The 16,755-nt window shown below is 47.1% G+C and overlaps 1 protein-coding gene across 4 annotated transcripts in view; it reads left to right on the forward strand.

Annotated features, from left to right (window-relative positions):
- LOC146666974 (carbohydrate sulfotransferase 8-like) overlaps nt 1-7,752 on the forward strand; it is a 56,151-nt gene extending 48,399 nt beyond the window's left edge. For all 4 annotated transcript variants that reach the window (XM_085415126.1, XM_085415127.1, XM_085415128.1 and 1 more), the window contains exons 3-4: nt 3,477-3,517; nt 6,073-7,752. In XM_085415126.1, the coding sequence (XP_085271252.1) occupies nt 3,477-3,517; nt 6,073-7,098 (1,067 nt within the window). In that variant the 3' untranslated portion in view covers nt 7,099-7,752. The remainder of the gene's footprint in view (nt 1-3,476; nt 3,518-6,072) is intronic.
- Nucleotides 7,753-16,755: the final 9,003 nt, after the last annotated feature.

The raw sequence follows: 16,755 nt of genomic DNA on the forward strand, positions 1-16,755 counted from the left end.
TCCGAGTACCCCGGAGTACGGGGCGTTGGCCCGGTGTGACGAGTCGTTCGGTCCCTGTAAACCGCAGCCGATGACAACCAGCACCTCCAAATTGGAGGCCATGGTCCTCAATCAGAAATGGGTGAAGGGCGCACTCCAGGTGTGGGACCAGCTGCTGCCCCAGATGGAGGAGTTTAAGTATGTCAGGGTTTTGTTCACGAGTGAGGGGAGGCGAGGGTGTCAGGTGGACTGGGGTCAGCTTCAGCCCTGACTCGGGGTTCCACCTCAAAGCTGGAGGAGGGGGCAGGGGAGAGGGAGGTCCGGGGTCTCTGTTCGGACTGTTGCCTCCATCATTTGGGCGGAGATAAGTGGCATGGTTAACTGTCTAGCGTCCAGCAGGGGGCGACTGCTCGGGTTGTGGATGAAGTCTGATTGGGTGGATGTGAGGAAACGAGCCTCCTGATGAGTTTCTTGCTCAGATGCTGTTTCAGGTGAGACCGAACAAAGCTTATTGTGGAGGTGACGTTCTGCTCAGAGGAGCAGGGTTAGGGCGGGGCTACACCGAGCGTCTTCGGTCACACCCGTCACGTCTGGTTTGAGAACACAAAGCTGAAGAAAACGCCGGCTGGAGGCTTCGTTTCTGTGACGCGCTCTCCTGAAGCTTCAGTAAAGCTTTTCTCAAAGAAGCAGACTTGAGAGGGAAAATGGCCTAAATGACAGAGAAGAACAAAAAACATCAGTTCAGGTGTTCAGGCTCCACACAGCCCTGACCTTTAACCTCTCTCAACACTGGTCAGTCACACCAAGACAATAAAACACGGCATAGCTTCAGCGTCTCAAACGCGAAGCCCTAAATCTGCATTGTTTCTAATGGCCAGCAGGGGGCGATCCAAGACCTCATCTGAGCTCAAAAAGATTCTTTCTGTTAAACTGATGTCATCATGTGTTGCCACCAGAGGGCGCTCTCTACAGCTCAAGCATCCAGCTGAGCTCAGCGAGCTGATAGGTGTGTGTGTGTGTGTGTGTGTGTGCGTGCGTGCGTGCGTGCTGACACAAAAGCCTGGATTAGTCACATGTTTTCTGTGTGTGGGACAGTGAGATGCGCTCTGGGTAATAAATAACCAGGAGCTGCAGCAGGATGCCACCGCCGCTAACCTTCAGTGTCAGGAAACTGCTGAGAGGCCACCTGGGCCTGCCAGCTGCATGCGTGTGTGTTTGTGTGTTAGTAATGTTGCGTGGACACAAACCAATAAAACAACAGCAAGTTGGAGTGAGGTCAGCCAGTTCAGGTTTAAAGTTTGATCAGACGTTCAGCTCTGTGAGGACGTAGAGTCCTGAGGTTCAGTCAGGTCGTCACATGACTGTTAGAGGGCTCTGATTGGGTTTCAGGGTCACACAAATGTTTGACATGGTGATACACACATGCATATGTGTGTGAAGATGAGGAGTGTGTGTGTGTGCCTGCTATGAATACACACCAACAGGCCACAGGAAGGATGCCCTCCTGTGTTCAAAGGTCACACGTTGTGTTTTTGTGTTCCAGTGATCTCACCGCGTTTCCAGCATGTAACCTCACACACATGCAGAAACTACACGAAGCAGTGGCTGTTGTGGGCGGGGCCAGTTGTTATTCGTGTGAAATGATGTGACTCGGTGGTCGTGTGGGGAGCGAGCGTCTTGGAGAGCTGCGCTGAATAAACTCGATTAGACCGATGATTTAAACTGAGAGCGCCGGCTGTTACCAGCAGCACAGTAGCTGGTCAGCAGCTCATCCATCCACAGCATGACGAAGGTCACCGCATACGAGTCACATCATCTTCATCATCTTCACAGCTCTCGCAGCACGAAGGCAGCATCAGCTCGCAGCGAAGTGTGAGGAATGAGCCCGAGGAGCTGCTGCACCCGAACTGGACACACACACACACACACTAGAACACACACACTAGAACACACACACTAGAACACACACGCACGCACACACACACACACACACACACTAGAACACACACACTAGAACACACACGCACGCACACACACACACACACACACACACTAGAACACACACACACACACTAGAACACACACACTAGAACACGCACGCACACACACACACACTAGAACACACACGCGCACACACACACACACACACACTAGAACACACACACACACACACTAGAACACACACACGCACACACTAGAACACACACACACTAGAACACACACACACACACACTAGAACACACACACACACACACACACTAGAACACACACACTAGAACACACACACACACACACACACTAGAACACACACACTAGAACACACACACACACACACTAGAACACACACACTAGAACACACACACACACACACTAGAACACACACACACTAGAACACACACACACACACACACACACACACACTAGAACACACACACTAGAACACACACTCTCTCTCCCTCTCTCTCTCACTCACCCTCTCACTCTCTCACTCACCCTCTCACTCTCTCACTCACCCTCTCTCACTCACTCACCCTCTCACTCTCTCTCACCCTCTCACTCTCTCTCTCTCTCTCACTCACTCTCTCTCTCTCCCTCTCTCTCTCATTCACCCTCTCACTCTCTCACTCACCCTCTCACTCTCTCACTCACCCTCTCTCACTCTCTCTCCCTCTCTCTCTCACTCACCCTCTCACTCTCTCTCACCCTCTCACTCTCTCTCTCTCACCCTCTCTCTCTCTCACTCACCCTCTCACTCTCTCTCTCACCCTCTCACTCTCTCTCTCTCCCTCTCTCTCTCATTCACCCTCTCACTCTCTCACTCACCCTCTCCCTCTCACTCACCCTCTCTCACTCCCTCCCTCTCCCTCTCACTCAACCTCTCTCACTCTCTCTCTCTCCCTCTCTCTCTCACTCACCCTCTCACTCTCTCTCTCACCCTCTCACTCAACCTCTCTCACTCTCTCTCTCTCCCTCTCTCTCTCACTCACCCTCTCACTCTCTCACTCACCCTCTCCCTCTCACTCACCCTCTCTCACTCCCTCTCTCTCCCTCTCTCTCTCACTCACCCTCTCACTCTCTCTCACTCACCCTCTCACTCTCTCCCTCACCCTCTCTCTCACCCTCTCTCTCTCTCTCACTCACCCTCTCTCTCTCTCACCCTCTCACTCTCTCTCTCTCCCTCTCTCTCTCACTCACCCTCTCACTCACCCTCTCTCACTCCCTCTCTCTCCCTCTCTCTCTCACTCACCCTCTGACTCTCTCTCTCACCCTCTCACTCTCTCTCACTCACCCTCTCTCTCACCCTCTCTCTCTCTCTCTCTCTCTCATTCACCCTCTCACTCTCTCTCCCTCACCCTCTCACTCACACACTCACTCTCTCTCACACTCACGTGTGTTGCAGTTTGTTTTCAGCTTCATTAAATCATCCTACCCAACATAAAGTGAACGTGTCCACATACTTCTGCTCCTGACTGTGCTCTCTCCCCCCTCCTTCTCAGGTGTGCAGGTGCTGGTGGCTCCCAGGCGGCCTTCACAGAAGGTAACAGCAGCACGGCGACACCTGCTGGACTCACACAGCATCACATTTTCCAAACAGAGTAAACACATGGAGCAGAACAAAGATTAGAGCGCCATCCAGTGTCCACAGCCAGCACGACAGCTCCTGTGGTTAGACATTCATATATTTTAGTGCAACAGAAAGTTCCTGATCGGTTCTTGTGAGTCTCAGATCATCGAGGACCTTCTGCTCCACCGTTTCTAATTTACATAAAAGTTTCGGGGTCCAAAGTTTGAAGGTTTATAATGGTTGTTGTCAAGTTTTAGCTTCATGTATCAGAAACATGTGTTTTTGAAACATGGCCACGGTCTTTCACTAAAACTCGGGTAATATTTAAACATGAATATCAGACTAAAGCTGTGCCCTCGAGCTGAATCAGGGTCTGTAGACACATGCATGAAACATGAGTGTTGCCTGATTAAAATATGCAGCAAAAGCAGGTCTGCATCGTCCCATATTTGAGCTGCACTAATAAAAACCTTCACACTGAAGTTTGTAGTTGGATGTAGGTGGATTTCATAACAATGTAAAATAATATTTTTAACATGAAGAAACGTCAGAAGATTCTGATCTGAGTTCAGCTCTGTAGGTTTCAGACCGGGATGTATTTAAAAATTTAATTTAAATGTAATATGTTCACATTTAGTCCTGCAGTGTCTGACAACACCCAGAATCTCAGAAAGATGATTCTGTTCAAATGCAAGGTTTTCAGAAACATTTCATCATCATCATCCTCATCCTCAGTGTTTGGACACCACACACACACACACACACACACACACACACACACACACACACACACGTTTAGGTTGGACACCTGCAGCTGAGACTGCAGACGTCCTGACTTGCATGATTGATCAGGACACTCACAGCATCAGATGGAATTCAGATTTTCAGGTTCAGAGAGTAGAACCCTGCAGAGTAGAACCCTGTAGAGTAGAAACATGCACAGTAGAACCCTGTAGAGCAGAAACATACACAGTAGAAACATGCACAGTAGAACCCTGTAGAGTAGAACACTGTAGAGTAGAAACATGCACAGTAGAACCCTGCAGAGTAGAACCCTGTAGAGTAGAAACATGCACAGTAGAACCCTGTAGAGTAGAACCCTGTAGAGTAGAAAAATGCACAGTAGAACCCTGTAGAGTAGAAACATGCACAGTAGAACCTTGCAGAGTAGAACCCTGTAGAGTAGAAACATGCACAGTAGAACCCTGTAGAGTAGAACCCTGTAGAGTAGAACCCTGCAGAGTAGAACCCTGTAGAGTAGAAACATGCACAGTAGAACCCTGTAGAGTAGAACCCTGTAGAGTAGAAAAATGCACAGTAGAACCCTGTAGAGTAGAAACATGCACAGTAGAACCTTGCAGAGTAGAACCCTGTAGAGTAGAAACATGCACAGTAGAACCTTGCAGAGTAGAACCCTGTAGAGTAGAAACATGCACAGTAGAACCCTGTAGAGTAGAACCCTGTAGAGTAGAACCCTGCAGAGTAGAACCCTGTAGAGTAGAAACATGCACAGTAGAACCCTGTAGAGTAGAACCCTGTAGAGTAGAAAAATGCACAGTAGAACCCTGTAGAGTAGAAACATGCACAGTAGAACCTTGCAGAGTAGAACCCTGTAGAGTAGAAACATGCACAGTAGAACCTTGCAGAGTAGAACCCTGTAGAGTAGAAACATGCACAGTAGAACCCTGTAGAGTAGAACCCTGTAGAGTAGAACCCTGCAGAGTAGAACCCTGTAGAGTAGAAACATGCACAGTAGAACCCTGTAGAGTAGAAACCTGTAGAGTAGAAACATGCACAGTAGAACCCTGTAGAGTAGAAACATGCACAGTAGAACCCTGTAGAGTAGAACCCTGTAGAGTAGAAACATGCACAGTAGAACCCTGTAGAGTAGAAACATGCAGAGTAGAACCTGTAGAGTCGAAAAATGCAGAGTAGAACCCTGCAGAGTAGAAACATGCACAGTAGAACCCTGCAGAGTCGAAACATGCAGAGTAGAACCCTGCCGAGTAGAACCCTGCAGAGTAGAAAAGTGCAGATTAGAAACATGCAAAGTAGAACCCTGCAGAGTAGAACCTTGCACAGTAGAACCTGCAGAATAGAAAAATGCAGATTAGAAACATGTAGAGTAGAACCCTGCAGAGTAGAACCCTGCAGAGTAGAAACATGCACAGTAGAACCCTGCAGATTAGAAACGTGCAGAGTAGAACCTGCAGCGTAGAACCCTGCAGAGTAGAACCCTGCAGAGTAGAAACATGCAGAGTAGAACCTGCAGAGTAGAACCTTGCAGAGTAGAACCATGCACAGTAGAACCCTGCAGAGTAGCACCTGCAGAGTAGAAACCTGATTAATGGATCAGAACGTTTTATGTGAATCGGAGCCGCTTGGTCAAAAACAAAGCGGCTGATCATGGACTCTTTACATGCAGGAAATGGCGAGCGTGGAGGTTAAACATACAGACAACGCCCTGCGTGATGGGAAACGCCCACTGATGACATGCCCTCTGTTTCCTGTATGTGTGTGTGTTAAAGGAAGCCGACGATGCGGCAGGACGTCGTCCTGTCTCTCCGCCCGCTCTCCGTCCCCAGCCACTGTCCTCCTCGCTATTCTCTGACTCACCGCTCGGCTCAAAGCAGCCGCTCACTAAACGCCGCAGGAAGTTGCTGCTGAAGAGCAGCGTGGCGGCGTCCAGCTCCCCCACGGGCCAAGTAGAGGTGGCGCTGCAGCTGCCGAGGATGCAGGAGTCACGGCACCGCCTGCTAACAGATATCTGTGCCCAATACCAGCCGGGAGTGGATAGGCGGCCGCCGTCGCAGCGGCAGGTGTCGCGGGTGTACGTGGAGGAGCGGTCCCGGCTGCTGTACTGCGAGGTGCCCAAAGCTGGCTGCTCCAACTGGAAGCGGGTGCTGATGGTGCTGAGCGGCAGCGCCGCGTCCACACGGGACATTCCCCATGACGCGGCGCATTACGAAAACCGCCTCCCGCGGCTCAGCGGCTACAGTCGTGCTGGCGTTACCGAGCGGCTTCGCTCCTACACCAAAGCGCTGTTCGTCCGGGAGCCTTTTGAGCGCCTCGTGTCAGCGTTTCGGGACAAGTTTGAGAGCCCCAACTCATACTACCACCCCGTGTTTGGACGGGCCATCATCTCCAGGTACCGAGCCAACGCCACACATGCTGCACTGCGCTCTGGCGCCGGTGTGACCTTCAGGGAGTTTGTGCAGTACCTGCTGGATGTGCGGCGGCCCGTGGGGATGGACATCCACTGGGAGCCGGTGAGCCAGCTGTGCAGCCCATGCTTCCTGCAGTTCACCTTCATCGGGAAGTTCGAGAGCCTGGAGCGTGACGCCAACTTCCTGCTCCGAAGCATCGGGGCGCCGGCTAACCTCACGTTCCCGGACTTCAAGGACAGGAACCCACTGGCGGAGAGGACATCCTCCAGCATCACGCAGAAGTACTTCTCACAGCTCAACGCCACCGAGCGGCAGAAGGTCTTCGACTTCTACTACATGGACTACCTGATGTTCGGGTACCCCAAGCCCTTCAGCGACCTGCACTGAGCCACTGCCGCGCTCAGCATGTTTGGCTCTGTTAACGTGTCAGAGGGGTGGGACAAGCTGAGGCTGCGTACCTGTGCAGGTGTGAGAGCTCCAGACTCAGAGACTGATTTTTGTGTTTGTGTGTTTTTAACGACTTCTGTGAAGTTTGTTGAGCCGCGTCCTGCAGAGAGAAGCTGTCAGATAACGGCGGGAATCACATGGATGCTTCCGGGCTCAGACGCCGTGATGTCACACATTGACAACTTTGAGTCAATTGCTTGCGACGTTGAGGCATCAGCCAATCAGATCGCATTTAGCCAAATCTGCTCCAAACGCAGCTGTTGGCGAAAGAAGCTGAGGTGGTCTGCACAATTGCGGAGGAGGATGAGGAGATGAGCCGATGTGACCTCTGACCTCGGCGTTGTGGCAAAGACACGGTCGAGATGCTGTTTAATAATTTTTTTTAATCAGTGAATCAGGCACAAAAATATAAAAATGTTTTTCACAAAAATGTCATTTTATTATTTAACCCGACATTATGACAGCGAACAGGAAGTATGATGCTGCGGACTGACCGAGCTCTGGATTATTTTAATAAAGACCTTAAATCTGCTCGGGTGGAGGAGTGGCTCAGTTGATCATTTATGTACAGTCTGTTTAAAGCAGGAACAGGAAGTGAGGTAGGAGGTGATGCTGCAAATGTGTTTGTGGTGATTTTCAGACGACCTCGAAGCCTTAACACTGCCTTCTCACCTGTGACCACAATAAACGAGACACTCTTTGAACACCTGGAGACTCGCCTCTTATTCTGATACTCACAGGCTGACCTTTGACCTTTGTGCTCAGGTCTGGGTGTAAATAAAGTTTAGCTCCCCTAACATCACCTGCAGACCGTCAGATTTGTTATTATTCACCTGTATTTATTCATCACTGACGCTCTCCCTGTGGACCCAGTTGGACCCTCTAGTGGCCAGTCCAGGCCTGGGAGCCTCATGTTTGATAGCAGAGGCCTAAACTGGGTTTAGATTAACCTGGGTAACTTCAGGCTTAACCTGGTTTCTATACAGATAAATCACCATGGTAACTTAAGATCAAGATTAAAGATAAATAGGTATGACATCACCGCCTACTGACCAATCAGATCTCCAGAAAATACCATTTTTGGACGATCCCTCGGACCTCTGAGCTGGAACAGCAGGTCTGTTTTATCACCGTGCGATGTCTCATGTTTCTCCGCTGATCAGTGATTTTTAAAAAGCCGTTACCTTAGAAACAAACAGCAGCATCTCATCACTGAGCGCGCTCGGAGATGAGATAATGAAATATAATTAAAATGTTTACTTTGGCGCTGTTGAGCACCAGAGTTGTGATCTGTGGCGACGAGCTGGGCCCACGTTCTCCGACCCAAACAGGAAAACTGAGTTCACACGAGAATAAATCTGAGCTGACTTAACGAGTGACATTTAAAACGAGGCGTCACACTGTGACTCACAGGATCACCACCGGGGGGCAGAGTTTGACCTGTGTGTGCACCCACTGTTATCATCTTCAATGCCAACACAGAGCAGAGCAGCTACCTGAACATTGCTCCAACAGAGGTCCATCATCTTGTTAATAACTTTACCTCCTGTCACTGCGTACGACTCTGGATACTGTAGCTCTGGTGAAAAATAGACTTAAATCAGAAGTACCTGACTCCGTGGTATAATTCTCAAACACGTAGCGTAAAGCAGACGACTCGTTAGTTTCAGTCAGGTTTCAGAGCTCATCACAGCACAGAAGTGAAGATGAAGGTTGTAATGTTCTTATTCCTCTATGAATAAAACATCAAGAATTGCTCCTGGTGCTAGCTTCAGCTAACACCCAGTCTGTTTATTATTCTTTCTACAACGATCGCTTCTTCTTCTGTTCTGTATATCTTATTGATTCCAGAGCGCCCCCTGTGGGTAGCTTCAACAATAGCAACTATCATTACATCCCCTTTCCAAACAGGTTGGTGTTATAATAAGCACAATTCCAAAGAGAACTGTTACTCTGTAACATCTGAACATTCTTGTCTAACATTCAACATGTTATAAATTGTGCAACAAACTACATTCAGTAGTGTTTTTTTTTAACCAAAAGTTGTAGCACAAGTCAAACAAAATAAATCCAAATGTATACCTTACATCGTCCAGAATGAACCAAATGAATCCCATACAGCCCTCAAGCACATTAGAACTCTTCACCTTTGACAACTTGAACAGTCAATAACACATTATAACTCAGCAGGTCTCAATTAAGTGTGAACAATTACTATTCTAAATGAATTATTATCCGTTATTTACTTGTGATTTATTATTATTATTTTTTAACAATTCTTTACCACAACAGTTCACACTTGTTCTATGAGCCTCTCTGTAGGTTTCTTAGGTCTGGTAGACCTTCTCAGTATCTCAGACATTGGGGAAGGTGAAGGAGGCTCACTGTGGTGCTCAACAGGGTTAGCACCTCGTTGTTCAGTTCCAGTCTCTGTGTCCTGATGTTTAACATCCTGTGTCTTTAACAGACTTCTCCGGTTTCTTCTTAACACTTGTCCATTCTCTGTCTGAACAGCAAACGATCTGGGCCCTACTTCGCTGAGAACTGTTGCTTTTTTGTCCCAGAAATCTGGACCTGCAATCCTCACAACATCTCTTTCCTGAAGCGGTTCCAGACGCCTTGCAGTTTTGTCATAGTTCCTTTTCTGTCTGTGCTTGAGTTTCATTCTTTTGTCGGTCAGCTTGTTGTCATGTGCATTGTCATTTTCCTTGGAAATGTGTGCAAGTGTGGTGCGGAGCTTGCGATGCATGAGTAGCTCAGCAGGTGATGCCCCACACTCCAGGGATGAAGCTCTGTAGCTTAGCAGAGCCAGGTAAGGGTCGGTCTTACTGTCTCTTGCTTTTTTGAACAATCTCTTTACTATTTGGACTCCTTTTTCTGCCTGTCCATTCGCTTGGGGATACAAGGGACTAGAGGTGATATGTTGAAATCCATATTGTTTTGCAAAGTCACTAAATTCTCTACAGTCATATTGTGGACCATTGTCACTGATGACACACTGTGGAATTCCATGTCTGGCAAAAAAGCCCTTCATGTGTGTGATGACTGACTGTGCTGATGTACTGGAAAGCTGTGCCACTTCTGGATAATTAGAATAGTAGTCAATCACCAAAACATAGTCCTTGCCATCCAGATGAAATAAGTCCGTGCCTACCTTTTGCCATGGTGCAGTGGGTAGATCTGCTGCCAGCATTGGCTCTTTTGTTTGTTTGTAGTGATGTTTGAGACATGTTTCACATTTCTGTATCATCTCCTCAATATCCCTGTTGATGCCTGGCCAGTAAACTGCTTCTCTCGCTCTCCTTTTACATTTCTCCACTCCAAGATGTCCTTCATGGATACGCTGAAGCATGTCTTTCTGCATGGATTGAGGGATGACAATCTGGTTTTGTCTCAGCACCAGCCCATTAGCCATGCATAAATCAGCTCGCACAGAGTAGAACCCTGGACAGACTCCTTTTGACCACCCATTCTGTATAAGGTGTGATACTTTCTGCAGCACTGGATCTTTTGTCGTCTCCTGTACAATTTGCTGCAACATGACATCTGATGCTGGGAGTGAGGCAGTTACCATGTTTACATGTGTTTCAGCCTCCTCGGCTGTAGTGCTGACTAACCTGTCACCACTTGGTGCTGGCGCTCGGGATAATGCATCCGCGAGTACGATATATTTCCCAGGCGTGTAGATCAGCTCAAAATGGTAAATGGCCTCCATTTGTATAGCGCTTTTCTAGTCCATAGGACCCCAAAGCGCTTTACACTACATTCAGTCATTCACCCATTCACACACACATTCACACACTGGTGATGGCAGCTACATTGTAGCCACAGCTGCCCTGGGGCGCACTGACAGAGGCGAGGCTGCCGGACACAGGCGCCACCGGGCCCTCTGACCGCCACCAGTAGGCAAACGTGGGGTTAGTATCTTGCCCAAGGATATTTGGCATGCAGCCAGGATGCAGCCTGGGATCGAACCACCGACCTTCTGATTAGTGGCTGACCTGCTCTGCCACCTGAGCTACAGCCACCCCAAAATCATAGCGCTGCAACACCATCATCATGCGCTGAATTCTGGGTGACATGTCGTTGAGGTTCTTTTTTCTGATCGAGATGAGAGGTTTGTGATCAGTCTCTGCTGTAAAGGTTGGTAATCCATATACATAGCTGTGAAATTTTCCACACCCAAACACTAAGCCCAAAGTCTCTTTTTCAATTTGAGCATAGCGTTGTTCAGTTTCTGTCATTGATCTGGACGCATATGCTACAGGTTGCCACTTGTCTTTGTTCCTTTGGAGCAGAACTGCTCCCAAGCCATCTTTTGAGGCATCTGTTGAAATTTTTGTTGGCTTTGATGGATCAAAGAATGTCAAGACCGGCTCTGTAGTTACAGTTTCCTTCAATTTTTTCCACTCTTTCTCATGCCGGCCCGTCCACTCGAACACTGTGTTGTGCTGTAGCAGCTCCCTTAGGCATGCTGTCGTGGAGGTAAGATTAGGAATGAACTTACCCAGAAAGTTGATCATCCCCATTGCTCGCAAGACACCTTTTTTGTCAATGGGTGCTGGCATATCCAATATGGCTTGTACCTTTGACTGATCAGGTTCCACCCCTTCACTTGTAACCTTATCTCCCAGGAAGGTCATCTCTGAAACACCAAAGAGGCACTTGTCTCTATTCAGTTTAAGTCCATTCTTGTTAACTCTCCACAAAAGTTTCTCCAGCCTTTCATCATGTTGTTGCCTTGTATTTCCCCAGACTACGAGGTCATCTATGTAGACTCTGGTGCCTTCCAGCCCTTTGATCAGGGACTCCATTGCCCTGTGGAAGATCTCTGGTGCTGATTTAATTCCAAATGGGAGCCTCAAGAAACAGTAACGCCCAAATGGCGTGTTAAAGGTAGTGTACCTGCTGCTTTCTGGGTCTAGCCTCAGCTGCCAAAATCCATGTGATGCATCCAGTTTGCTAAAAAACGTATCTCCTGCCATTTCACTCATTATTTCCTCTCTCTTAGGGATCTGATAATGCTCTCTTTTAATATTTTCATTTAGATCTTTGGGATCAAGGCAGACTCTTAAGGCACCTGTATTCTTTTTCTTGACACAAGTGATAGAGTTCACCCAGTCTGTGGGCTCTTCCACTCGTTCAATGACACCCATTTGAGTCATTCTTTCAAGCTCTTTTTTCAAACTTGTCCGTAATGGAGCAGGCACTCTCCTTGGGGCATGCACCACAGGCACGGCATCATCCTTGAGCTGGATTTTGTAGGTGTAAGGCGATGTTCCATGTCCTTTGAAGACTGAAGGAAATTTACTGATAATGTCTGAACTTCCTTCATGCCCTTGGTGTTCCAGTCTTTTGCCTTGTTTGGCTTCTTTCATGGCGTCAGTATTAATCTGATAGATCCTCTTTACTAGTCCCAAGTCCTCAGATGTTTTATCTCCTAAAAGTGACTCGTGTCCATCAGGTACGATGGTGAACAAAATGTTATGCTGTTTGCCTTTTGCTGTCACTTTAAGTCTGCATCCTCCTTTTGTTTGTATTGGCTGGTTATTGTAGGCCCTCAGCGGCATGACTTTCTCTGTAAATCTTCTAGGCTTCTCAGTCAGTGCCTTGAATCCTTCTCGTTGATCAAGTTAGCTTTGGCCCCTGTGTCAATTTTAAATGTTACCAATGTCCCATTGACTAACAGTGGAGCAGTCCATTTATCATTTGTGACTGAACTAACACTTTGGCCAGTGTTATGTCTTGAAGACTGTGCATTGACATCTTCTTCATGTGACACCATCTTAATGAAAAATGTTTCACTTAGATCATCACTGTCATCTGTGTCTTCCTGCACAGTGTGTACTTTTTGTCCCTTGTTTTTGGAGAGACACATTTTTGCATAATGGTTTTGTCCTTTACATTTTGCACATTTTTTCCCATATGCGGGACATTGTTTTGGTCTGTGTTTCTCTCCGCATCTCTTGCAAGTGAACATTTCATTGTCACACATTCTGTTTTTGTTGTCGTTGTTTTTGAATTTACTCCATGGCTTTCTTTTAATCAACACTGCGTTCACTGCCTCATTTTCCTGTTGCGCTGCTCCTTGAACAGGCTCTCTAAACGTCAGTACATGTTGTCGTGCTAGCTCACTGGCTTGACTTATCTTTATAGCACTTTCCAGCGTTAGTTCTGTTTCTCTCAACAGTTTCTCTCGGAGCTTCTTCTCATTAGTTCCAAACACTATTTGATCTCGTATCATGGAGTCTCTGAGATCACCAAAACTGCAGGACTGAGCTTTGATCTTGAGGTCTGTGAGAAAAGTATCAAATGACTCACCCTGATGCTGTAAGCGTGAGCGAAAGACGTATCTCTCGTATGTTTCATTTTTCTTTGACAGACAGTGCTCGTCAGATTTCTTCATGACTTCATCAAAGTTATCTTTGTCCTCGGGCTGAGCAAACACAAAAGTGTTGAAGACCTCTACTGCTTCTGTGCCGGCGATGGTGAGCAGCATGGCTATTTTCCTTTCATCTGCCCGTCGATCCACTCCGACAGCTGCAATATACAGTTTGAACTGCTGTTTGAAAGTCCTCCAACTTGCATCCACGTTTCCAGTCAGTTTCAACGGACTTGGCGGTTTTATTGCATCCATCTTGTTGCATTGCTTCTTATAGAGATTGACAGACCACGTGACTTTCGTGCATTGCATGCCGTGAACTCGTGGCAAAACAATCCAAGTACCTGCATCAGATGCAAGCATTTGCAGCACCGCAAAACGTTCATTCTCCGGTTCCAATACCTTCTTGCTTTTTCTTTGCCCCCCAAAAAGGTATGTACAAAACGAAGGAGAACAATGCCGGTCCGTACAAAGACAGACTCGATGAAAAGTCAAAGAAAAGATACGAGGAAAAAATCAAAGGAGTGAAAGGGTCAGACCCTTACGAGCACACAGAGGGACAAAAGACGTTAGTGTGCTGCCCAACTTCACCACGCTCATATTTATAATCATACGGTTCTTGGAGTGAGTGCACACACTCATGAAGTTTAGTAACTTCAGGTCACTGCAACAAGCCCAGGTACAGTTTACCGACGGATGGGTGCAGGACCTTGAAATGCACCGTGTAGAACGAAAGACCATCGTACGTATCATAAGTTTACCAGTCTCACAAATCGTCGTCATAAATACACATTCGTTAACCGTTTATTAATATAACCTTTGAGCTCAACGGTAATTAATTAGTAGTGGAAATAATTTCTGGTAGCATCACAGAAATGTAGCAGTGACAATAATATTGTATGCTGTAATCGTACTGGGCAATTAGTGATACAAAAAACCTGTTTTATCCTGTGAATAAAAGTATATGTTTTTGTCAATGTACCATAATAACAGAAGCGAAACACAATATTGTGTCAGGACAATTCACTATTTATGCACAATAAACAAAGGAGCATAGCGCCACAATTTCTGTTCAGCGCCAGACTTGCTTGTAACCTATATCACCAATTATGTTAAGAAAAATGACGCATTAACTACAACAGCAGACTGACCTTTGTGTAAATGCTTGGAGCAGACTAACCTGTGAGCTGGAGTGCTCTGGGACGTTATATTTGGTCTTTGAATGGCTGCGATCCAGTCGCCTCTTTGTTACTTCGGAAACATGGCTCGAACAATTTCTCTTCAACGACGTAATCCGATAACAACCGATCTCTTTACCCGTCGGCTTCCCGTGGCTGTCATGCGACCGGCTATTGCAGTTAATAATACAACAGCTTCTTGACATTTTTGTGTTTCTTTTTATCGCTGTATAACTGATTTCAATTGAAAGCCTGCGTGGGCTAGTACCTCTTGCCACGAGTTCCCAGAATTCTTTGCGGTTCTACCCCTGAATGACGTCACATTTTCAATCTCTATTCTTAACCCATCTCCTGGTACCATGTAATGTTCTTATTCCTCTATGAATAAAACATCAAGAATTGCTCCTGGTGCTAGCTTCAGCTAGCTGTTTATTATTCTTTCTACAACGATCGCTTCTTCTTCTATTCTGTATATCTTATTGATTCCAGAGCGCCCCCTGTGGGTAGCTTCAACAATAGCAACTATCATTACAAAGGTCACAAATGATCTTCTTCTTGATACATGCTTCCCCTAGGCAGCATCACTAGAAGACATAGCATACATTTACACCGCTATGCAGACGATGCACTGCGGGTTTCTTCTTCACTCACTATGTGTTACCTCTCTGCATTGAATCATATCTGTTATTAACCTCTGTCTCTCTTCCACAGCATGTCTTTATCCTGTCTTCCTTCTCTCACCCAAACCAATCACAGCAGATGGCCCCGCCCCTCCCTGAGCCTGGTTCTGCCGGAGGTTTCTTCCTATTAAAAGGGAGTTTTTCCTTCCCACTGTCGCCAAAGTGCTGCTCATAGGGGTCATATGATAGTTTTTCTCTGTATCTATTATTGTGGGGTCTGCCTTACAATATAAAGCTTCTTGAGGCGACTGTTGTTGTGATTTGGCGCTGTGTTAATAACATTTAAACTGAATTGAATAAATCACTTAAACAGAAGCTGTGCAACAGAGTGAAGCAGTCTAAAATATGTCAAACAGCAGTTTAAATTTCAAATGTTTTATAATAAGACAAAACTATAAACTCACTCTAACTAACTGAAGCCTTTCATTGACCAAACAAACACATCGGTCCTCTCTGTGCACACACACTGCTGCTGTCAGTGTGTTTGTATGTAACAAAATCAAAGTGCAGACATGCGTTTGTGACTCTGTCACCGAGCTAACAGCCGATCACTCGGCATGTTTGTACTGTCGGCTCATGTTGCCTTCATGTTCCCAGGAGCACTCAGCTGACGACATCTAAAGACCTGCAGGCCGTTCGAGTCACATCTTCCTTAAACTAACAGCGTTTCATAAAGAGAACATCACAGCAGCAGCAGACACGGTGGTGTGATGGTCTGTGCTGCTCTGCTGCTTCAGGACAACTCGCTGTAACTGAGGGAATTCTGCTCTCTACCAGAAAACCCTGAAGGCAGCAGGACAATGATCAGGTCCTGCAGCACGTCCCCCTCCGATTGGCTCAAAGAACAAAATGAAGTTTTGGAAGTCTGGAATAAACGGCCTCAAAGGGGAGCCAAACCAGTACGATATGATTCAGGTGTAACAAAGATTTACAGGTGTGCGCGCTGATCTGTGTGTAACGTCTGAGGACTCACAAATGTGTTCATCCAAAGCCGAGTAAATTCAGACCTTTACAGTTAATGAAGTTCAGATCGTTAGCTTCAATAACGGCTCACAGATCCACAAACGTGAGCTGCGCTCAGGTCACGCTCTGTGTGGATCAGATCTGAAGGAGGAGGGCGGAGCGTCGTCCTCGGGGAACATTCTGGTTTCAGGTCTGTGTCATTCCTTCGTGCCGATCCAGTTTGTACCACAAGGTGGCGTCAGTGTTAGTGGGTCATCTTGTATTTACAGGACATTGTGGGAATATGTAAAAGAAATCAAAATAAACCGCGGGTGGGGGTTGCGCGCGCTCTGCAGCTGAAAATGCTTTCGGGTGCGCGCGCTCTCCTCTTCGCATGCGCAGGCTGGCGGCGCAC

The sequence above is a fragment of the Rhamphochromis longiceps genome, linkage group LG7, assembly GCF_057381845.1.
Source record: "Rhamphochromis longiceps isolate RC_006_pf linkage group LG7, R_longiceps_female_GT1.1, whole genome shotgun sequence".
In the NCBI taxonomy this organism is placed as follows: Eukaryota; Metazoa; Chordata; class Actinopteri; order Cichliformes; family Cichlidae; genus Rhamphochromis; species Rhamphochromis longiceps.